General features: G+C 42.6%; 1 protein-coding gene across 2 annotated transcripts in view; it reads left to right on the top strand.

Moving 5' to 3' along the window:
• OCLN (occludin) overlaps positions 1-24104 on the top strand; it is a 58236-nt gene that overhangs the window by 21595 nt on the left and 12537 nt on the right. For both annotated transcript variants that reach the window (XM_086699480.1, XM_025924401.2), the window contains exon 5: positions 19989-20134. In XM_086699480.1, coding sequence (XP_086555606.1) covers positions 19989-20134 — 146 coding nt within the window. The remainder of the gene's footprint in view (positions 1-19988; positions 20135-24104) is intronic.

Raw genomic sequence — 24104 nt, 5'->3', positions numbered from 1 at the left:
GTGTGTGTGTGTGTGTGTATTTTTAAAATTTATTTTATCTGATTGGTAACTAGAGATTTTGAAATACAGTGAGCTATCAAGAAAATTCTTCCACCCTTAGTTACAGTTCTCATGTATTTTCTGTCATACCCCAGCCTCTCCTGCACCTTCTTAATCTGAATCCGAAGAAGTAGGACTATGTTCCCCATCAGTGTAAAATCCTATTTTTTTAATAGAATTTTTTTAAAAGTTTAGTTATTTTGAGATAGAGCCTAAGCACGAGCAGGAGAGGGAGAGAGAATCCCAAGCAGGTTCCTCACTATCAGAGCAGAGCCCAACACAGGGCTCAAACCCACAAACTGTAAGGTCATGACCTGAGCCTAACTCAGGGGTCGGATGCTTAATTGACTGAGCCATCCAGGTACACTATGTAAAATCTTATATTTTTTTAATGTTTATTTTTTATTTTATTTATTTTTTAAAATATTTATTTATTTGAGAGAGAGAGAGAGAGCACAAGCACGGAAGGGGCACAGAATCCGAAGCAGGCTGTAGGCTGCTCAGCTGAGCTGTCAGCACAGGGCCTGACATGGGGCTTATCCGCGAGTTCATGCCCTGAGCCACAGTCGGACATTTAACTGACTGAGGCACCCAGGCGCCCCTAAAGCATTAATTTATTTTTGAGAGAGAGCAGAAGCAGAGGAGCGGGAGAGAAGAGGACAGAGGATCCAAAGTATGCTCTGCGCTGACAGCAGAGCCTGATGCGGAGCTTGAGCTCATGAACCTCGAGATCATGACCTGAGCCAGTCAGATGCTTAACTGACTGAGCCACCCAAGCACCCTAAAATCCTATTTTTTGATTTAACATTATATTGTAGGCTTTTTATGACATCATTAAATATTCCTCAAAAACATTTTTGATACTCTTAATTTTATTGAAGTACAACGTATCATACACAGAGTAAAGTACAGCAGGTACACTAATTGCGTGGCTTATGATCATGAGATCATGGTCGTGATCAAAGAGATAAAGACATAGTTCATTCTGGTGTCCGTGGTTTCCTCATGCCTCTTCTCAGTATCCTCTAGAGGGTGGTGACCTCTGTCATTTCTGTCACATCAATTGGTTTTGCCGTTCTTAAATTTCATATAAATGAAATTATGTACTGTGTACTTTTGTGCTCACTGAACATATTGTCTGTGAGAGTCATTTAAAAAATTTTTTTAATGTTTATTTTTGAGAGAGAGAGAGACAGAGTGTGAGTGGGGAGAGGGGCAGAGAGAGAGGGAGACACAGAATCCAAAGCAGGCTCCAGGCTCTGAGCTGTCAGCACAGAGCCTGATGTGGGGCTCAAATTCACGGACCATGAGATCATGACTTGAGCTGAAGTCGGACACTTAACTGACTGAGCCGCCCAGGCGCCCGAGATGCATTTATATTGTTGCATCTATCAGTATGATATTGTTTTAATTTTTGTATTTTTTGGCAAAATAGAAACTTTCCTAAGTATCCCCTTTAAAAAGATCCCTTGGTCAGAATTACAGTGAAAAAAAAGGTTTTCCCAAAGAGGTGAAAGACATCACTGATGATAAAAATTGAAGATGACACAAAGAAAGGGAAAGACATTCCATGCTCATGGATTGGAAGAATTAATATTGTTAAAATGTCTATACTGCCCAATGCAGTCTACACATTTAATGCAATCCCTATCAAAATAACACCAGCATTTTTCACAGAATTACAACAAACAATCCTAAAATGTGTATGGAATCGCAGAAGACCCCAAATAGCCAAAGCAATCTTGAAAAAGAAAAGACTGTATACAAATCACAATTCCAGACTTCACATTGTATTACAAAACTGTAGTAATCAAAACAGCATGGTACTGGCACAAAAATAGACACAAAGATCAACAGAACAGGATAGACAGCCCAGAAATAAACCGTGATTATATGGTCAATTTATCTTCAACAAAGGAGGAAAGAATATGCAATATGAAAAAGTCTCTTCAACAAATGGTGTTGGGAAAACTGGACAGCTACGTGCAAAAGAATGAAACTGGTCCACTTTCTTACATCATCCACACAAATAAACTTGAAATGGATTAAAGACCTAAATGTGAGACCTGAAACCATAAAAATCCTGGAAGAGAGCACAGGAATCAATGTCTCTGACATCGGCCATAGGAACATTTTTCTAGATACATCTCCTGAGGCAAGGGAGACAAAAGCAAAAATAAGTTATTGGGACTACATCAAAATAAAATGCTTCTGCACAGGAAAAGAAACAATTAACAAAACTAAAAGGCAACCTATGAAATGGGGTAAGATATATGCAAATGACATATCCAATAAAGGGTTAGTATCCAAAATATATAAAGAATTTCTAAGACTCAACATCCAAAAAACAAATAATCCAATTTAAAAATGGGCAGAAGACATCAAGAGACATTTCTCCAAAGAAGACATACAGATGGCTAACAGACCCCTGAAAGGATGCTTAGCATCACTCATCATCAGGGAAGAAGAAATCAAAACTACCATGAGCCATCACCTCACACCCGTCAGAATGGCTAAAATCAACAACACAAACAACGGATGATGGTGAGGATGTGGAGAAAAAGGAACCCTTGTGCACTGCTGGTGGGAATGCAAACTGGTGCAGCCACTGAAGAAAACAGTATGAAAGTTCCTCAAAAACTTAAAAACAGAACTACCCTAGGATCTAGCAATTGCACTCCTGGGTGTTTGCCTACCTAAAGGATAAGAAAACACTAATTCTAAAGGGATACATGCACCCCTATGTTAATAGCAGCGTTATTTCCAATAGCCAAAATACGGAAGCAGCCCAAGTGTCTATTGATGAATGAATAAGGACAATGTGGTATATATATATATATACAATGGAATGTTGTTCAACTATAAAAAAAGGATGAAATCTTGCCATTTGCAATGACATGGATGGAGCTAGAGTAGACAGTATAATGCTAAGTGAAGTTATTCAGCCAGAGAAAGACAAGTGCCATATGATTTCATGTGGAATTTAAGAAATAAGACATGAGCAAAGGGAAAATAAAGAGAGAGGCAAGGCAAGAAACAGACTCTTAACTATAGAGAACAAACTGAAGGTTACCAGAGGGGAGGGTGTTAGGGGGATGTGTTAAGTAAGTGATGGGGATTAAGGAGGGCACTTGTGATGAGCACCGGGTGTGTGTGAAAGTGTTGGATCACTATATTGTACACCTGAAACTAATAGAATACTATATATTAACTAACTAGAATTAAAATAATAACTTAAAAAATAATAAAAATTTAAAAACAGGTTTTTGAGGAAATGTCTCCTTGCCATCCTTGTGTGCCCATCTTCTCTTTTTTTAGGTATTTTCCTCTCCCCCCCCCTTCCCACTCTTCTAGGTACTCCTCTTAGTTTTTTATCATGCGCTTCATGGTTTTATTTTGCAAAAATAAAACCGAAGAAAAATAGACTCCCTGCTTATTTACGCAAAAGTTAGTGTAGTGATCACACCATTCTGCTCATACCTTGCCCTTTTTGCTTTACAGTGTATCCTGATGAACTTTCTTCCCAGTTTTTAAGGAGCCTCATCCTGGTATGGATGTACCATGATTTTATGTCACCAAAGTCATTGATGGTTACATTTGCTATTTAGTTTTACAAACAATGATATGATTTAAAATCTTTGTTTACCTTGTGTACATGTGTACACAATCTTCTCTAGGATAGATTTCCCAGAGTATCCTACTAATACTCAGTAATATTACTGAGTCAGAGGATATATGTGTCTATAATTTTGATAAATATTGAGAAATTGAACACTGAAGTTGCCTTTTAGAGTGGTTGTACCACTTTATACAACATCAGTGATGTATGAAATTCTGTCCACACACCTTTTCTAGTAACATTCCATGGTACAGGTTATTTGGCCAATCCCTGCTGTTATTTTTTTCAATTTTTGACATTTTAAAATAATGACTTTTGTTTGTGGTGGTTTGCAAGAAGTTCTTAATGTGAAAAGAGTACATACTTATTGTAACAAAACACAAGCAATACAGGAAAAAGGAAGAAAGGGCACCTGGTTGGCTCAATTGGTAGAGCATACGGCTCTTGATCTCAGGGTAGTGAGTTCAAGCCCCAACTGGGGCATAGAGCCTAATTAATTAATTAACTAATTTAAAAATTTTTAAATTTTTTTTTGTTTTTGAGATTGGGAGAGAGAGACACACACAGAATCCGAAGCAGGATCCAGGCTCCTGGCTGTCAGTACAGAGCCTGACACGGGGCTCCATCTCATGAACTGTGAGATCATGACCTGAGCCAAAGTCAGATGCTTAACTAACTGAGTCACCCAGGTGGCCCAAGCCTACTTAATTTAAAAAAAAAAAGGGCGGGGGGAGTTCCCACCCCTCTCCCTCTGTTTCGCATTGGGGCAGTGACGTTTAACAGACAGATATATATCCTGTTTTTATTGTTACTGATGTTATACATTCTAAGACACTCCTTTGTTCCCTCCAATGTAATTTTTTTGAGATTAGGGACTTCTTACTATTGTAGTGTGGATGCTTCTCCTCCCCCAAGTCCTCATCTTAGACTCCCTCCATGTGTACGGTTGCAGACACAAAACCAGTACAATATAGTAGAGTGGGTGTGAAGTGTGGAGCCAAATTGCCTGGGTCCCAGTCCAGCCCTGCCCGTTGATTTTGTGAGGCCTGGCAGGGTCTTCCGTGTCTGTGCTTGAGCTTTCCCATCTCTAAAATGGGGATGGTAATTGCATCCACCTCATGGGTTTGTTACAGTGAATTAACTTTGTAAAATCCTTAAAATAACTAAGTCTGTCGGTACAGAACCCATGTACCTCATTGCTTTTAGCAGCTGTAGGGTATTACACGGTATGAGGATACCATGATTCATCCCCCCTGTTGATGGACATTTTGATTGATTCCGGTTGTTTGCTCTTGGAGATAACGGTGCAGTGAACATTCTTAAACGTGTCTTCATGTGCCCTTGCTCGTATAAGATAGATTTCTCGAAGTGTTCGTCGAGTGTACAAGTTTTGTATTTTGTTAGGTGTTGCGAAATTGCCTCATTGTGAAAAGCTGTTTAGTTCTGACAGTATGTGATGTGAGAGTGCTAATTTCTCAGCATCTTTGCCCTGCCCTGGACATTACCAGTCTAACGTTTACCAATATCCTAAGTGAAGATTGAGTTGTATTTTAACTTTAAAAATTCTGTGATCCAGCATGTTTCCTCTGGAGTTTTTCATATTAATGCTTCATCTAAGACCGGGCCGGGGAAGGGCCCTGATAAGGCCTGGGTCGGGTCACCATCTGTACACCAGCCTGCTGTGCTCCAGGGAGGGCCCTCATCACATAATATGGCAGATGGCATTTCCCACAGTTACTGTGTGGCATAGGGAGATGGTTTCTAGAGAAACAGGGCTCTGGAAACAATACGTAGTACATGAATTAATTGTAACTGCCCTCTTATTTTTGATAACATCTGGACATGTAGCCAGGTTCACATTCAGAGTGCCTTTGGAAGAGCTTAGGATGACTTCCTGAGCAGCTTTGAATGTGCCTGCTTCACTCCAGTGCCCCTCTGTGCTCTGTCGGCTCCTCCCAGGAGGGTGTCGTGCTGCTCAGATCCCTTTGGGCCCCTGCTTGAGCTGGGATTCTTACCACAGGGCAGGGGACAGTGTCATGGGGGCGCACTGTTCAGCCATGGTGCCAGAGCCACGGGAAGGACTAATATTCATTAGCCTGTGAAAATGAGTATTTCCTGTTGATCTTTGTGCTCAGATCTCTCCCCCCCCACACATACACACTTTCCGAAGGTCATAAATATAAATACCAAGACATACAGACTCATTTTTCTTTAAGTAAATACTCATAAACGGGGCCTGGCCTTGGGAAAGCATACGCCAGTGGTAATTATTAAAGCGTAGATTGTAAGAGGTGTGCACTTGAGGTTAGTTTTCATTGATACCTACAGCGTTCCGGTGCAATAGAAACAAAGTTAAGAACCTCAGTTTCAGGCGCTCCTGGGAATGACTTTTGATTTGGCTTTGGTAAAGTGAAACAATTTGAGGGAGGTCTGGGACCTTAGGATGAGGTCCTCCAGTCTGCCTCAGTGACCTTACCTGCAGGCAGCTGTGGGTCTGCCAGGCGGACACGCTAATTAGATGGCAGCCAGGGTGGTGACTTAGTGGGTCAGGAATAGGCCGCTGTTGTTTAGACGACTTTCTCAGGGCTCTCACCGGTGTAGTACATCAACTGACTCGGGTTTGAGCTTCACATTTTAATTTTGGCAACAAAGCTATAAAAAAAAAAAAAAAAAAAATCACAGCAAAAGAAAGAAAGGAACCAGCATTTCCTAAGTAACCATTATAAGGCTAGCCACTTTATACATGATTATTATCCTAACTGCAATCCTGACGGTGTGGGCGCTCTTCTTGCAGAAGGAGAGACTGAGGTTTGCAGAGGGCTCCAGCAGTTTGACTCAAACCTGACATCATAATCAGCAGGACAAGGATTGTATTTGCCTTATAACTTGTGTTTTGGGGTCTGTTGTTTTTTCCTCTGAAAACCTCTGAGCTTTAGTTTTCTTTGCCAGCAGAATTGGGGAAGATAGCACTTACGTAGTCAAACTGACAGATTAAAATGAGGTGTATATGTGTAAGGTGCTTATCTGCTACAAACCAGCTTAGCCATTCTCAGCTAGTATTTCCTGCACGGCTCCTAATTTGCACCCTTTTTCTTGTCACATCACTTGATCTGTTTCAGAAGCAAGAATAGAGTAAGTTTGGAAAGAACAGGCCATTGACTCATTTCTCCATTGTTATCAAGTAGTAAATGAAGTCTGTTAAACAAGATCCTGTTTTTAAGTTGGAAATACTTAAGTCTGAAGGCTAATAATTTTGTTATCTGGGTAGTTTTATTTCTAGAAATTTTTAAGGTTTTTGACATGGTGATGCAACATCGATGTAGTATTGTTTTCAGCTTTTGACCTGTCAGGATAGAGAGGATGATCTGGCTGGTTGTAGAGAAAGGGGGCAGGATCCTGATGTACATCTTGGCCCCTGTCCTTTATGGTCAGCATTGGTTGGCTTTTGGTTTCCTTGGACTCTGATGAAGGAAATCACTTTGCCCTGAGGTGGTTTTATCTGTTCATTTAATAGGTTCTTCATATGTAAATGAAAATAAAGGTTTCATCTGCAGACAAGCTGATGTGGTCATGATTAAAGGGCTTAGGTCAGGACCAGCACATAGTTTATTAACACACAGTAAATTTTAGCTGGAGTGAAATTGTCAGTGTTTGCACGGAGAGCTGGAATAAGGAAGCTCGGGTAAGAATACCCAAAATAATAGGGGCGCCTGGGTGGCACAGTCGGTTAAGCGTCCGACTTCAGCCAGGTCACGATCTCGCGGTCCGTGAGTTCGAGCCCCGCGTCAGGCTCTGGGCTGATGGCTCAGAGCCTGGAGCCTGTTTCCGATTCTGTGTCTCCCTCTCTCTCTGCCCCTCCCCCGTTCATGCTCTGTCTCTCTCTGTCCCAAAAATAAATAAACGTTGAAAAAAAAAATTAAAAAAAAAAAAAGAATACCCAAAATATAAATACTTTTAATGTTGGTTCACTTTAACTTAATCCTTTCCTTATTTATAAGCTTGCCACAAATAAAATAACAACGGCTTTCCTAAAGGTCGCAGGCGGGCTCTGCTTGTTATGTCCCTGCACACCGAGTGGGGAGGCAGGTGGGTGTGGGGCAGGTGGCTGGGACTAGCCGGTGGTGGTAATCAGCATCAGACATCTAAAGAAACTTGAACGCCTTTTTAATTTTCAACCAGTGCCAGCATTCTTTAATGTACCAGTAGTCCTATGGGCTGCCGACTATCAGGACATTAGGTTCTCACTGCGGGAAGGATGGTGCTGTTACCTGTGGCCTTACAGGGGACAAAATGGAACAAAAGTGGAAGTGGCCTATCCATCTACTGACCTAGCACTCAACAGCGTGGAGTACAGAAAGCCCCGTCTGTCCCAGCACCACCGTCAATGGAAACGGGGTGGCGGATGGGCCAAGGCATCCTGGAGAGCCGGTTTAGAGAGTTGTAATGAATGGCGAGGTAGGTGGTAGAGTGTGTGCTCTCGCCAGTGGGTGTGTCTGTGGCTGTCTGAAAGCAGAGATTCCTAGGTTTCCAGCCCCGCTGTTAATGCTAAGTTAGCAGTAGGTATTGTCCATGGCTGGAGGAAAGTTGTGTCCTCCCTCAGCTGTTCTTAGCAAGCATCAGCATCACCTGCAGGGCTGGTGAAAACATCCTGTTGGACCCCACCCACCGTGGTTTCTCATTTTCAGGACTGGGGCATGAGAATTGGTGATTCTAACAAGTTCTCGGGCCAAGTTGATGTTACTGGTCTGGGGACACTTTGAGAACCAAAGCTGCAGCTGGAACACTGCAAGCCCAGAGAGCTGTTGAGTTAAGGTGAGGCCTTTTCCAACCCATGGCATACTCAGAAAATGGTATTGTCGTACAGAGCAATAGAGTAAACTGAAAGGGGATTTGGATCCCCAGACGTGGACTGACCACAGGCTCTGAGGACCAAGGTGTTCTGTGCCTTGTGGCACACCTGTTGCCGTGTGCCGGCACAAGCTACGTGCCTATTAAAATACAGTCTGCGCCAGGATTTCTGTTACTAGAACAAGAGGGCCTAGAAGGAGATCACAGACTGAGTGTAAAGTTTCTCCACTGCACCCCCTGCCGAAGCTCGAACAACTCCTTGACTCTGAGGGAGCTGCAGAATTCATCTTGGCTGGTATATATTAATATTTCCCTGTGGGCAGCGTGCATTTGGGTAGGGGCCCTTGTGCTTGCTAAATCCTCAGTGCCGTGTGGTTAATCAGACTGTGCTCAAGCCTCGTCCATCCGTGATCTCTTCGTTTGTGGGATTTGTACATCTGGGAGCATTGCCTTCAGGCAACCAAGAGTGGAAAAACCTTTGAGGGTACTTTCCCGAGGCAATTTTGAGGTTCCTGTGGAGGGAGCATCTGTGAGTATAAAATAACAGCAAACAGGAAAAACGAGTTGGACCACTTACTGTTCTGAGAACTTGTAGTGCAAGGGAAGGGGGACCTCAGGTTGTAAAGACTGGCGATGGTACTTTGAGATTACAGTGCTCTTCTCTCTGATGTCTGATGTGTTTCTCCACTTTTAATTACCAAGCAGGAAAAGCCTTTCTGTTTCCCTTTTTGAGGGTGGTGTTCCTACGCTCTGTTCTAAACAAAGGCACCTGGTGATAAAGCACGTATTCATTTTAGGTTGTATTTTGTGTTTCTTGTGTTTTTGTTTTGTTTTGTTTTGTTTTGTTTTGAGAGAGACAGAGCAAGCAGGGGGAGGGGGGACAGAGAGAGAGGGAGAGAGAGAAACAATCCCAAGTAGCCTCCACACTGTCAGCACAGGGCCCCATGTGGGGCTCGAACGCATGAACTGTGAGATCATGACCTGAGCTGAAACCAGGAGTTGGATGCTTAACCGACTGAGCCACCCAGGTGCCCCAGCATGTATTCTTTTTAATTTTCAAGTCAGTTTAATCCACAGTAATTTTGTGTCGAAAGCTGCTCTAACAGTGTTAGTCTAATTGGTAAGTAAAACTTCAAATGGATTCACATCATATCCCATTAGGGTGTGGTGAGGAGTTAAGGCATTGAGAAAAATGGTTCCTTTTGTTACAGGGAATAGTCAGTACCTCGAGAACATGAGTATGTTATGCCAGAAAGAGCTGGTTTTGGAGTCAGGTGGCCGAGGGTTCCAATCCTGTCTCTACCATGTGACCGTGAGCAAATTAATTTAACCTTAGAGGCTCAATTTCCTCATCTGAAAATGGAGATAACCCTATCTCACCAGGCGGTGGTGAGTAATAAACAGTGTCAGGTTTCGTAGGCACATGTAGGCACATGATCGATACTTAAATGCAGACCTTTCCCTTTTGTTCTTAGAGATAGGTGACTTTTGTCACATTGCTACCACCAGCTGGATGCAGGCCTAGCCTGATATTTTCTTGTGTTATGTGATCAAGGAATGAAGACAGGACGAAGAGAAAAGTGGGGGATGGCTGTCATTGCGCCTTTTTGGTTGTACTAATTCCAAATGACATTAATTTGCATGGAGAGAAGTGTTTCCCTAAACTTAGTTTTGAGAGAAGAAGGTTTTCTTTCTTTAAAAAAATATTATTTTGGGGGCACCTGGGTGGCTCAGTCAGTTAAGAGTCTAACTTCGGCTCAGGTCATGATCTCACAGCTCGTGGGTTCGAGCCCCATGTCGGGCTCTGTGCTGACAGCCCAGAGCCTGGAGCCTGCTTCAGATTCTATCTCCATCTCTCTCTGCCCCTACCCAGCTTGTGTGCTGTCTGTCCCCCCCCGCCCCTGCCCAAATATAAATAAACATTAAAATAAATAAAATTGTTTTTAATGTTTTATTTATTTTTGAGAGAGACAGTGTGTGAATAGGGGAGGTGCAGAGAGGGAGGGAGATAAATAATATCTGAAGCAGGCTCCAGGCTCTGAGCTGTCAGCACAGAGCCCGACCTGGGCCTCGAAACCGTGAACATCGAGATCATGACCTGAGCTGAAGTCGGGTGCTCGAACGACTGAGCCACCCAGCTGCCCCTAGAAAGTTTTCTTTCAGAGAGACCTAAAAGTTTTTTGACCTTTTTATGCCATCTTTGACTTCAAGGATTCGGGGTCAGGAGGCTGCTCAGGAGTCCGTATAGGCACAAATGAGGGTGGAGATGGCTTTGTGAGGTGAGGAAGTCACAGTGAGGAGGACAGGTGTTTGGAGCTCAGCTGTTCTGGAGCCTAGCTCTTTGTGTGCCTCTTGACACCCCATGGGGATTTAGGATGTTTTCATGAACTCTCCAAGGAGTGTTAGATGTCATTTGTTACCAAGATTTTTTTTTTTCACAAGTGTGTGATCAGAACTCTTCTGATAATTAAATTTGGAATAAAAATTTGTCCTCATTATAATGACCTCTTGTGAAGATCTTTTGAAATTATTTGATTTCAGTGTGTTTCATTTTGACATTTCACAAGCACTTTAGTTCTTTCTTGATTGGAATATGAATCTCAGTGAATCTGCCCTGTGTATCACGCTAAATTAATTCACTGTATTCTGTAGACATGGTCTCTCTGAGTACTTGTGCTTTTTTGAAGTTAGTCTCAATAGTGAGTCTGAGTCATTCTTTTGGTTGGTTAGGTGTGCTTTTTCTCCGCAGCCTCTTAGCGTGTCTGTGTTTCTTTCTGGTGTCTTGTTTTTCCCTTTTTTTTAACGTTTATTTTTGAGAGAGAGAATGAGTGGGGGAGGGGCACCGAGAGAAGGGGACAGAGGATCAGAAGGGGGGTCTGGGCTGATGGCAGAGAGCCCAGTGCAGGGCTCGAACTCAGGAACCGTGAGATTGTGACCCAAGCCGAAGTCAGACGCTTCACCGACTGAGCCACTCCAGTTGTTTTTCTCTTTTTGAAAGTCTGGGGTGGGGTGGGATGGGGTGCCACTGCCAGCACCTCGTCAAGTAGAACCCAGTTAAGGGAAGCCAGCTGGGCCCCGCTGGGTGGGTTTCTGCTGCCTGCAGTGTCCCTCCCCCTTCACTTAGGTCTCCTCCCCACCGGAGGGCCCTGGGGTGGGAGTGTGCTGGATCAGCCCTCCTGCCTGGCCCAAGAGTCCACTGGGCTTCCGAGCCACATCTCCAGGCTTGATGGACTCTCAAACTTTTCTTTCCCGTCAGTAATTAAAAGACAAATTTTACTTACTTAACGTTTCACTCCGCTTTCTTTTGACCCTAATATCTTAGAGCTTTTCCTTTTTTTTTTTTTTTAATTTTTAAAAAATGTTTTATTTTTGAGAGACAGAGAGACAGCATGAGTGGGGGAAGAGCAGAGAGAGAGGGAGACACAGAATCCGAAGCAGGCTCCAGGCTCCGAGCTGTCGGCACAGAGCCCGACGCGGCACTCGAACTCAGGAGCTGTGAGATAATGACCTGAGCTGAAGTCGGACACCCAACCGACTGAGCCACCCAGGCGCCCCTTTTCTTTTTTTTTTTTTTAATTTTTTAAAAATGTTTTATTTTATTTTTGAGAGACAGAGACAGCATGAGTGGAGGAAGAGCAGAGAGAGAGGGAGACAGAGCTTTTCTTAAGTTATTGGAGGAAAATTGTTCACCGTTTGCTCTATAGCGTTAAGCCTCATTTTTCTCTGGTTCTAAAGCTTTAAAAATTTACTACAGTCATTAGAATGATTGGTTTTGTTTGTTTGCTTGTTTTAAAGAACTTTAGCTAGGGGCGCCTGGGTGGCTCAGTCCATTGAGCATCTTTGGCCCAGGTCATGATCTCACCATTTGTGAGTTCAAGCCCCACATCGGGCTCGCTGCTGTCAGTGCAGAGCCTGCTTCAGATCTTCTGTCCCTCTCTCTGCCCTTCTCCCCCCACCCCCTTAAAAATAAATAAAACATTAAAAAAAAAAAAAAAGCAAGTCACATCATCAGGTTTTGTGGGTGGGCTGGGCACCCTGTCCGTAATACAGTGAAGCTCAGAAATCCATTTGCTCACCCCAGGAACACAGGCTGAAGACTCCTTGTGTAAATCACTGTCACCTGGTCAGGCCCTACTGGGGCTTCCCCCCTTCTGTCCTTTGAAAGCAGCAGGTTTATACTCACTTGTCATTGGTAATATGAGGAACGCAGTATTTTAGCTTCTTTGGGAAAAATGAAGTGTAAACAGGAAACAAATACCTTACTCCTTGTTTTTACAAATACATTTCACCTCGGCCTCTAGATTCTTAGGCTCCTTTTTAAATTTTTTTTTCAACGTTTTTATTTATTTTTGGGACAGAGAGAGACAGAGCATGAACGGGGGAGGGGCAGAGAGAGAGGGAGACACAGAATCGGAAACAGGCTCCAGGCTCTGAGCCATCAGCCCAGAGCCTGACGCGGGGCTCGAACTCCCAGACCGCGAGATCGTGACCTGGCTGAAGCCGGACGCTTAACCGACTGCGCCACCCAGGCGCCCCATTAGGCTCCTTTTTAAAGACAAAGACTGCTGCTTATTCATCTTTGGGCCTGGCTGGGGATTTTTTTTTTTTTTTAATCTGCAATGCATCATAAATTTGCATGCCCTTCTTGCAGCGGCCATATTAATAATTAATCTTCCCTCCATTGTTCTAACTTGAATATGTGTTCTGGCAAAACAAGCGCGCTGCCTTGGAATTTTTTGTGCATGTGTGTAAAAAAAGGTTTAAGAAATGGGAGCCCTGTGCTGGAGGGTGAAGTTGGTCAGGCTAGTCCAGTTCTGCTGACTCTAAGAGATAAAGGTCAGCTCAGAGCAGCTGCATTTGATAAGACGTTCGAATATACACAGTGTAGAAGTACAGCAGTAATAAATAAGGTAACCTTTAGGCAACAACTCTGGGCTCCTGATTTGTGCCAGGTACCGTGCTGGGCTCTGGAAACCCGAAGGGGAATGTAGGAGGCTGCCCAGGTTGCAATGGTGGATTGTCACAGAGGCTTTCACGTGAGTGGTGTATTTAAGTCCCACATGACCATTTACTAGGTGTAGGTCCTTGGGAAAGTTGTCATAGTTTCCTCATTTCTAAAAAGGGAAAAATAGTACTTACCTGTAAGGCCGAGCCTACTAAACTATCTGTCAGTTCATTGTTTGGCGCATTGTAAGCAGGCAGGCAGTGGTGGCTTTAAGAAAGCGCACTGCCCCCTGGAGTTAGAGACCATGGGAGCAAGCCATCATACTGTGTGGGGGCAGTTGTTCCGCAGTGCACGAGTGCTCTGGTGGGAGGCTTGTGTGCACAGGTGTTCAGGGAGCTAGGAGGACAGGTGGGTGCCTCTCCCAGCAGGGACATGTGTGCAAAGCCTCCAGGGAGTAGTGAGCCAAGACTTGAAGCCCAATTAAGGATTAGCTGGCAAAGAAAGGGGAAGGACATTCCATTCCAGGCTGTAAGAAGTTTACAAGGACACCCAGGCATCTTTTTTTTTTTTTTAATAAAGTTTTGGTTTCGGCTTTGCCAGAGTCAGTAGAGCTTTGCAGTCTCCGTTCAGGTTGTAAAGGGGGAAAACCTGGAAAAGGGTTAAATGAGTTTTTAAGAAAAGGAGGTCGTTTTATTTTTTTTTATTTAAAAAAAATTTTTTTTTCAACGTTTTTTATTTATTTTTGGGACAGAGAGAGACCGAGCATGAACGGGGGAGGGGCAGAGAGAGAGGGAGACACAGAATCGGAAACAGGCTCCAGGCTCCGAGCCATAGCCCAGAGCCTGACGCGGGGCTCGAACTCACGGACCGCGAGATCGTGACCTGGCTGAAGTCGGACGCTTAACCGACTGCGCCACCCAGGCGCCCCAAAAAGGAGGTCGTTTTAAATTCTGATGAAGTGTCCAGAATAAGAATAGACCTTTGACTTGGCAACGCATGTGCCTGTGAAGCTTGGCTGATGGTGTCAAGTCCTAGGGAATTCAGTGGGAGCCAAGAGTGGTTCCCACCTGTCCCTGTCCCTGCTGTGGTGACATCTAAGCACACTCCCTTGCAACCTACCCACTGGTTTCCCAGTTGCAGACAAACTGCACTTTCAGAAGAAAATAATTCCATTCTTTTCTTTAAACAATCAAGAATACCTTGTGTTCTGGGCGCCTGGGTGGCTCATTCGGTTAAGCATCCGCGTCTTGGTTTCTGCTCAGGTTCATGATGTCATCGTTTCGTGAGTTCGAGCTCTGCATCAGGCTCTGCGCTGACAGCATAGACCTTGCTTAGGATTCTCTCTCCCCCTCTCTCTCTATCCCTCTCCACTCACACTGTCTGTCTCTCTCAAAAATGAATAAACTTTAAAAAAAGAATACCTCATATAAAGTGGTGCTGCAATAACACATACCTTTCCTTGGTAGGAAAGGAGGAGGTCATGTTTTGATGCTATGCATAATGGAAAACAAAGCATAAAGTGTGTGTGTTTCAGGGAAATACACTGCATTGATGCTGAACCTAATTGCAAGGATTTATAATAGCAAAATAATCCCATTAAAAGTCACCTTCAAATACTTACAAAAATTCTTTGTTTAGATCCAGTAGCTTTAATTTCAGAATCCAGCATCTTGTGAGGTTTTACAATCCTCATCAAGGTACTGTGCTAAATATGAGACCTTGTCATCCGATTTGATTGTCAAAAGAATGTTATGAAGTAGGTAGTTTCTCCCCCCACCCCGAGTTTCTTTTTTTTTTCTTAAAGTATAATTAACATACAGTGTTACATTGTACAACATAATGATTCAACAATTTTGCACTTGACTCCATGCTCCTCATGATGTGAAATCACCATTTGTCACCAAGCAAGATTTTTCCAGTCTTATTAACTATACCCTCTATGCTGTGTTTTTCATCTTTGTGACTTATTTTGTAACTGGAACTTTGTACCCCTTATTCCTCTTGAATGTACTTATCCCCCCAACCACCTCCCGTCTAGCAACCGGAAGTTTGTTCTCTGTATTTAAGAGCCTGTTTTTCTGTCTTTTTTCTCTGTTTTGTTTCTTAAATTCCATATATGAGTGAAATGATAAGGTATTTCTCTTGATCTGACTTATTTCACGTAGTGTAATATCAAGTCCATTCATGTCGTTGCAAATGGCCAGGTCTCCTTCTTTTTTATGGCAGAGTAATATTATTCCATTGTGCGTATATGTCACATCTTCTTTACCTGTTCATCTGTCAGTGGAGATTTTGGTTGCTTCCGTGTCTTGGCTATTGTAAATAATGCTGCAGTAAACGTAGAGGTGCATGTATCTTTTCAAATTAGTGTTTTTATTTTTGTTGAGCAAATAGCCACTAGTGGACTTCCTGGATCATATGGCCTTTCCGTTTTTAATTCTTTGAGGAACCTCCATACTGTTTTTCAAAGAGGATACATCGGTTTGTATTCTCTCCTGTAGTGCACAGGGGTTCCTATTTCTCCACATCCTCGCCAATTTCTTATCCTTTTGTTATTATTTTTTGGTGTTTTGTCTTATTACTTCTTTTTTATTTTAGCCATTCTGACAGGTGTGAGGAGATACCTCATTTTGGTTTTGATTTGCATCTCCCTGATGATTTGTGATGTTGAACCTCTTTTCATGTGTCTGTTGGCCATCTGTTTGTCTTTTTGGGAAAAATGCTTAACAGGTCCTCGACCCATTTTTTAATCAGATTATTTGGTTTTACTTGATGTTGAGTTGTGTAAATTCTTTATATATTTTGGATATGAATCCCTTATTGGATATATCATTTGCAAAAATCTCCAGTTCAGTAGGTTGCCTTTTTGTTTTGTTAATTGTTTCCTTTGTTGTCCAAAAGCTTTCTATTTTGGTGTCGTCCCAGTAGTTTATTTTTGCTTTTGTTTGTCTTACCTCAGGAAATATATCTAGAAAAATGTTTTCGTGGCTGATGCCTAAGAGATGACTGCCTATGTTTTCTTCTGGGAGTTTTATGGTCTCACAATTGGGTCTTTAGGCCATTTGAGTTTATTTTAGTGTATGTTGTAAGAAAGTGGCCCAGTTTCATTCTTTGGCATGTAGCTGTCCAGTTTTCCCAGTGGCATTTGTTGAAGAGACTGTGTTTTCCCATTGCATATTTTGGCCTCCTTTGTCGTAGATTAATTGACCATATAAGTTTGGGTTTGTTTCTGGACTCTCTGTTCTGTTCGATTGATCTATGTGTCTGTTTTGGTGCCAGTACCGTACTATTTTGATTATTTCAGCTTTTTGGTATATTTTGTAATCTGGAATTGTGACACCTCCAGCTTTCTTCTTTCTCAAAACTGTTTTGACTATTGGGAGTCTTTGTGTTTCCATACAAATTTTGGTATTATTCTAGTTCTGTGAACAACGCTGTTGATATTTTGATAGGGATTGCATTACATCTATAGATTGCTTTGAGTAGTATGGACATTTTTTTTTTTTTAATTTTTTTTTTTTTCAACATTTATTTATTTTTGGGACAGAGAGAGACAGAGCATGAACAGGGGAGGGGCAGAGAGAGAGGGAGACACAGAATCGGAAACAGGCTCCAGGCTCTGAGCCATCAGCCCAGAGCCTGACGCGGGGCTCGAACTCCCGGACCGCGAGATCGTGACCTGGCTGAAGTCGGACGCTTAACCGACTGCGCCACCCAGGCGCCCCAGTAGTATGGACATTTTAACAATATTGGTTCTTCTGATCCATGAGCATGTAACATCTTTCCATTTGTTTGTGTCATCTTCAAGTTCTTTCATCAATTTTTTTAATGGTTTTTGGAGTACAGGTCTTTCACCTCTTGGGTTAAATTTATTCCTTAGGTATTTTTTATACCCGTTGGTGCAATTGTAAATGGGAATGTTTTCTTAATTTCTCTTGCAGCTACTTTATTATTAGTGCATAGAAATGCAACATGGGTGGCTGGGTAGCTCAGTTTGTTAAGCGTCTGACTCTTGGTTTCAGCTCAGGTCATGATCTCATGGTTTGTGAGTTCAAGCCCCACATCAAGTTCTGCATTGACAGTGTGGAGCCTGCTTGGGATTTTCTCTCTCTCCCTCTGTCTCCACCCCTCCTTCTCACTTGCTTGCTCTGTCTCTCAAAATAAACTTTTTTTTTTTTTTAAAAAAGGAGTGTTTAAAAAAAGAAAAAGAAATGCCACAGATTTCTCTATAATGATTTTGTATCTTGCAACTTTACTGGATTCATTTATTCTAGTAGTATTTTGGTGGAGTCTTTAGGGTTTTCTATATGTACAATCATGTCACCTTCGAATAGTGAAAGTTTACTTCTTACCAATGTGAATGCCTTTTACTTCTTTTTCTTGTCTGCTGCCGCTACGACTTCCAGTACTATGTTGAATAAAAGTGGTAGTTTCCCTATTTCTTGAAGAAAAGAGACAGACTTTCTAGAACTTGTCGTTGGCAGATCTACAGTGAGCTCAAGTTAATCTCATGTCATTGTTTTCATTACCAAGCTAAACCAGTAATTTCCTCCTTATTTTTGAAAAGTTGCTCTTTTTCACATTACTAATTTTTGTGGAGTTACTTTTAGTTTTTCCCACACCTTATTTCTATTACTTTGTAAAACTAAGTGACTTACCTGGGTTTCTCAGTTATTATTTGCAGAGTAATATATAACAACTTAAAGATTGGAAATGAAATAGAAAGTGTTGGATCTACCACCTGAACTCCAACAGTCAATATTGGGAATCTAGGGGCATCTAGCTGGCTCAGTCAGACGAGCATGTGACTCTTGATCTCAGGGTTACGAGTTCAAGCCCCATGCTGGATATAGAGATTACTAAAAAAATAATAAATAAGTAAACTTTGTAAAAAATGTTGTGAATCTAATTGGCAATGCTTACTGATAATTTAAATTTTTCTCCGACAGATCCTTTGGGAAATCTTTCACGTTAACAGTGCATAATCTCAACGTGTGTTACCTTCTAGGACAAATTCACTTACATGTCAGAATGGAATAGGTAGTAAAGTAGAGAAGGAAGGCAGTGATCGTGGACTCTACTGTGTAGGCTATTAAGAATAGAGGCATTCAGGTCACGATCTCGCGGTCCGTGAGTTCAAGCCCCGCGTCGCGTCGGGCTCTGGGCTGATGGCTCGGAGCCTGGAGCCTGTTTCCGATTCTGTGTCTCCCTCTCTCTCTGCCCCTCCCCCGTTCATGCTCTGTCTCTCTCTGTCCCCAAAATAAATAAACGTTGAAAAAAAAATTAAAAAAAAAAAAAAGAATAGAGGCATTGAGAATGTATGTTAAAGGAAAATAAATCTCTTATTAAAGAACTGTAGCACCTGGTGCACCTGGGTGGCTCAGTTCATTAAGCATCGACTTTGGCTGTGGTCATGATCTCTTAGTTCGTGAGTTCGAGCCCTGCGTCGGGCTCTGTTCTGACAGCTCAAAGCCTGGAGCCTGCTTTGGATTCTGTGTGTGTATGTGTGTACGTGTGTGTGTGTGTCTGTCTGTCTCTCTCTCTCTCTCTCTCTCTCTCAAAAATAAAGATTAAAAAAACAAAACAAAGAACTATAGCAGAAATCATCAGTTTAAGCTTCTTAATTTCTTCTGTGGTTTTAACATTACATATTTAGTGTGGATGGGTTAAGAGATCCAGTGTCTTTTGGGGCGCCTGGCTGGCTCAGTCGGTTAAGCATCCGACTTCGGCTCAGGTCACGACCTTGCAGCCTCTGAGTTCGCGCCCCGTGTGGGGCTCTGTGCTGACAGCTCAGAGCCTGGAGCCCGTTTCAGATTCTGTCTCCCTCTCTCTCTGCCCCTCCCCCGTTCATGCTCTGTCTCTCTCTGTCTCAAAAATAAATAAACGTTAATAAAAAAAAAAAAAAAAGAAGAAGATCCAGTGTCTTTTGTCCTATATTCGTGGTTTTCCAAGTGTGGTGCCCAGACTACAGCATAAACATTACCTTAGAACTTGCTACAAATGAAAATTCTTGCCTAACCCAGACCTAGCCTAGAAAAAATGAGATTAGGGGCATCTGGGTGTTTCAGTCAGGTCCTATCTCCTAGTTCAAGGGTTCTGAGCAGTGTGGAACCTGCTTGGGATTCTTTCTGCCCCTTCCCTGCTTTGTGCATGAGCATGCTCTCTGTCTCACAAAAATAAATAAATAAACTTAAAACGATGAGATTAATCTTTCAAATGTGGGGTGGAACAATTACCATGGATAATGATTCTGCCTAATCACATCAGGATAAGAGTCAGGTCATTGTGATTTTTTTTTTTTTTTCCTTTTTTGTAATTCATTCTGGACTTGTTAAGCTAACGAATTGGCATCATTTGTGTGTTGGTAACAATACTGATTTGATTGTTTACACTAACAAGATAGTCATTACAGGTTAATAGTATTTAATGAGCCCAATAAGTATTAGGTAATTTTATATCTGATATTTTTCTTCCATTTCTTTCCCCTTTAAATTACAGGCTCAATGATAATTGTATCTCTTGGGTTTGTTTCTGTAGGTTAAAAATATTTCTGCTGGCACACAAGACATGCCTCCTCCCCCTTCTGACTATGTGGAAAGAGTGGACAGCCCCATGGCTTACTCCTCCAACGGTAAAGTGAATGACAGAAGGTCATATCCAGAGTCTTCCTATAAATCAACACCGTAAGTAGCAGCTTCCTTCTTCAGGTAGAATGAGTCTAAACAAAAATGAATATTTGCTGGTGTTGATAAATCAGTTCTTGTTGTGCCATTTGCCTTAAAAAACAAACAACACAAAACAGAAAAACACTTTCCCAAAGACTGGAGACTGATGTTGGCCTTGTTGGTGGAGGCTTGCAGCTACTTGGAAGATGAGGGGAGAGGGGCTGTGAGTTGGTGGGGTCTTTTTCCCCATCTAAGCTGAAAGTGCTTCTTTTTTCTCTTGTTGGTTTAATAGAGAAAGGGTAAGTTGGGTTTTTTTCCACTCTAAAAACATGGTTCTCTTTCTGATTCTGGTTTTGAGGTTGAGGTGAGGGTCAAGGACGTTACTGATAGTGGAACTGTGTGTGGTTGTGTCTCTGTGTCTCTGTGTCTCTGTGTGTGGTTGCCTGTCACTGTTAGAGCTCATTTAATGGAAAGGGAAGATTGCCGGTTGATCTACCCTTAGCCGCAGACATTTTTATTAAAGGAGCAGACCTTGTTTGAGTTCAGGAATTCTGAGATCTCACTTGCTGTGCTAGATCCTTCATGTCCTGGGGGATGTGAAACTGATGAGGCCTCCACGTTTAGAGTTACAAGTAGCATAAAAAACCTCACAGGGAGTTTCTGGCCCAGAGTAGCTGCCATTATGGTTACTGAAGTGGTATCTCCATGGTGGTTTTAGTTTACCCTAAAGCCTGATGCTAATTCATCCTAATGACTAGTGAAGGAGGGGGTTTGGAGAGACTGTTACTGACTGGATGTGATTTTTGCCAGGGGATGATAAATTGCTCTTCTTTTTTTTTTTTTTAAGATTTTTTTTAATGTTTATTCATTTTTTGAGAGACAGAATGAGAATGTGGGAGGGCAGACCGAGGGAGACAAAGAATCCCAAGCAGGCTCCAGACTCTGAGCTGTCAGCACAGCACCCCATGTGGGGCTCGAACTCAGGAACCGCAAGATGATGACTTGAGCCAAAGTCGGACACTTAACCAACTGAGCCACCCAGGCACCCCTAAAGATTTTACTTACTTACTTACTTACTTACTTACTTATTTATTTATTTATTTATTTATTTTTTTTTTTTTTCAAAAATTTTTTTTTTTTTTTAACATTTATTTATTTTTGGGACAGAGAGAGACAGAGCATGAACGGGGGAGGGGCAGAGAGAGAGGGAGACACAGAATCGGAAACAGGCTCCAGGCTCCGAGCCATCAGCCCAGAGCCTGACGCGGGGCTCGAACTCCCGGACCGCGAGATCGTGACCTGGCTGAAGTCGGACGCTTAACCGACTGCGCCACCCAGGCGCCCCATTATTTATTTATTTTTTAACGTTTTATTTATTTTTGAGACAGGGAGAGACAGAGCATGAACAGGGGAGGATCAGAGAGGGGGAGACACAGGCTCTGAGCTGTCAGCACAGAGCCCGACGCGGGGCTCGAACTCACGGACCGCGAGATCATGACCTGAGCCGAAGTCGGCCGCTTAACCGACTGAGCCACCCAGGCGCCCCTAAAGATTTTATTTTTAAGTATTCTCTACACCCAGCGTGAGACTCAAACTCATAACCCCAAGACTGAGTTGCATGCTCCACTGACCGAGCCAGCCAGGCGCCCCATCTTCTTATATATGTAATTCTAGAACTCCAAATTCCTTTGTAGACTGAAAAAAAACAAACAAAAAAAACACCTTTCCTTTAATTGCTTTGATTGTTTTACGTTAAAGGTGTATCTGCTGGAAAACTTTCAAAGTTTTATCCACAGCTCCCTGCCCCACCTCCTTTTATTTATTTATTTTTTTTTTATTTTTTTTTTTTAAATTTTTTTTTCAACGTTTATTTATTTTTGGGACAGAGAGAGACAGAGCATGAACGGGGGAGGGGCAGAGAGAGAGGAAGACACAGAATCAGAAACAGGCTCCAAGCTCTGAGCCATCAGCCCAGAGCCTGACGCGGGGCTCGAACTCACGGACCGCGAGATCGTGACCTGGCTGAAGTCGGAGGCTTAACCGACTGCGCCACCCAGGCGCCCCTGCCCCACCTCCTTTTAATGGGGCAGTTAATATAGAGATCAGCCCTGAGTGTGCAGTAGTTTGGGCGCCTAGAACACCTTAAGGTGACACCAGCAGCTGAGTTAATTATGGACTCAGTTTGAGACAGTAGGTTTTATTATTACCCTGGAGTGGAATGTGGGAAACACACTGTCAGTTTGCCTTACCCTCGATACATATTTTGTTTTGGTCTTCACAATTGACCTTCCTGTTGCTATCAGTTGTGAATGATTTGGAGGAGAAGCATTTTCTCTCTTCTCATTCTGTGTGGATTTTGACACAAATCCAAAGCACTTGAGGCTGTGAGGGGCAAGGGTATACCTGGTAGAGACACAGTCCTTTTAAAAGTTTCAGGCTAGGAGTTGCGTGACTTCTGTGCATACATGAGAAATATTTATAATGCATCTTGTGGCCAGCTGTGTCTCTAATTGTAAAGCCTGAATGGTTACATAGCATTCCACATGCTGTCTTTTCATGAAAACCAAGATATTTTCACAAGTTCATTTGGAACCATTGAAAAATCTTAGCTTAATTCTTGAATAAGCCAGTACCTTTGTAATGTAAAATCTTAAATGGACAGAAGGATAGCTTTTGTCCCCAGCTACCTAGTTCCTCTTCCTAGGAGCAGCTGGTGTTACCAGTTTCTTTTATATAACCTTCCAGAGGCTATTTTAAAGTAAATATGCTGGCCAAAATGTACATTACTTATATTTTCCTTTAAAAAAATACAAGCATAGGGGCTCCTGGGTGGCTCAGTCGGTTGAGTGTTCAACTTCGGCTCAGGTTATGATCTCGTGTTCCATGAGTTCAAGCCCCGCATCAGGCTCTGTGCTGACAGCTCAGAGCCTGGAGCCTTCTTCAGATTCTGTGTCTCCTTCTCTCTCTGCCCCTCCCCCGCTTGCACCCTGTCCCTCTCCCTCTCTCAAAACATAAATAAACATCAAAAAAGAAAAAAGAAAAAGAGAATGGCATGATCTAGAAACTCAGAGGCTAGCAAGGCTCCTGTTGTTCTGTGGGCTTTATTGTCGGTAGAGCAGAATGGTCATCCACATTTTCCAGGCTACGCTAACTGAACTTTCAGCATAGGATTTGGAAAATGGAATGCCCTCTTCCAAAGCTTACATATACAGCCTGTTGAAAGATTCTTGATTAGCCCTTTTTGGATCACTGTCTTTCCTGAGGCCAGGGAGATGGAGTTCTCTGATGGACAAGGCTTAGATATTCCCACCCGATAATGGTGACAGTTCTGAAGTACCATGGACATCATGGACATTATGCTCATAGGACACTGATGTTGATCATGCATTGTTTCTCTTCCCTCGCTGATACTGGTGTCATCAGAATTCTTGTGAAGGTGTTTTCAATTCATTAATGATCCTGAACACCTGCCAGGTACATAGTAGGGTAGCTGCCCCTGGAATAGCAAATCCTTGTTGTCATGGAGGTTGCGATCTATCAGGGACAGAAGACAGTGCACAGTAGCTACACTGAGAGGACAAGATAGGAACACCAAATGCATGTGAGGGTGTGTGTGTGTGTGTGTGTGTGAATAAAACAAATGAATAAAAAAGACAATACAAAAGGGTGAACTTCTGGACTTGGATACTGAGTTGGATACCAGGGAAAGTATACAGTTGGTTGCCTCTTCTGGGGTATGCAGATTATGACCTAACAGGATTTGTATCTAAAAGTGGGTTCAAGGGCACCTGAGTGGCTCAGTTGGTTAAGTGTCTGACTTTCTTTTTTTAATGTTTATTTATTTTTGAGAGAGAGAGAGGGAGAGACAGAGTGTGAGTCAGGGAGGGGCAAAGAGAGAGGGAGACACAGAATCCGAAGCAGGCTCCAGGCTCTGAGCTGTCAGCAGCCCGACTGAACTCAAACTGTGAGATCATGTCCTCAGCTGAAG

The sequence above is a fragment of the Puma concolor genome, chromosome A1 (genome assembly GCF_028749965.1).
Source record: "Puma concolor isolate L17-30 chromosome A1, mPumCon1.1.hap2, whole genome shotgun sequence".
Classification (NCBI taxonomy): domain Eukaryota; kingdom Metazoa; phylum Chordata; class Mammalia; order Carnivora; family Felidae; genus Puma; species Puma concolor.
This window is presented reverse-complemented; position numbering and strand designations above follow the sequence as displayed.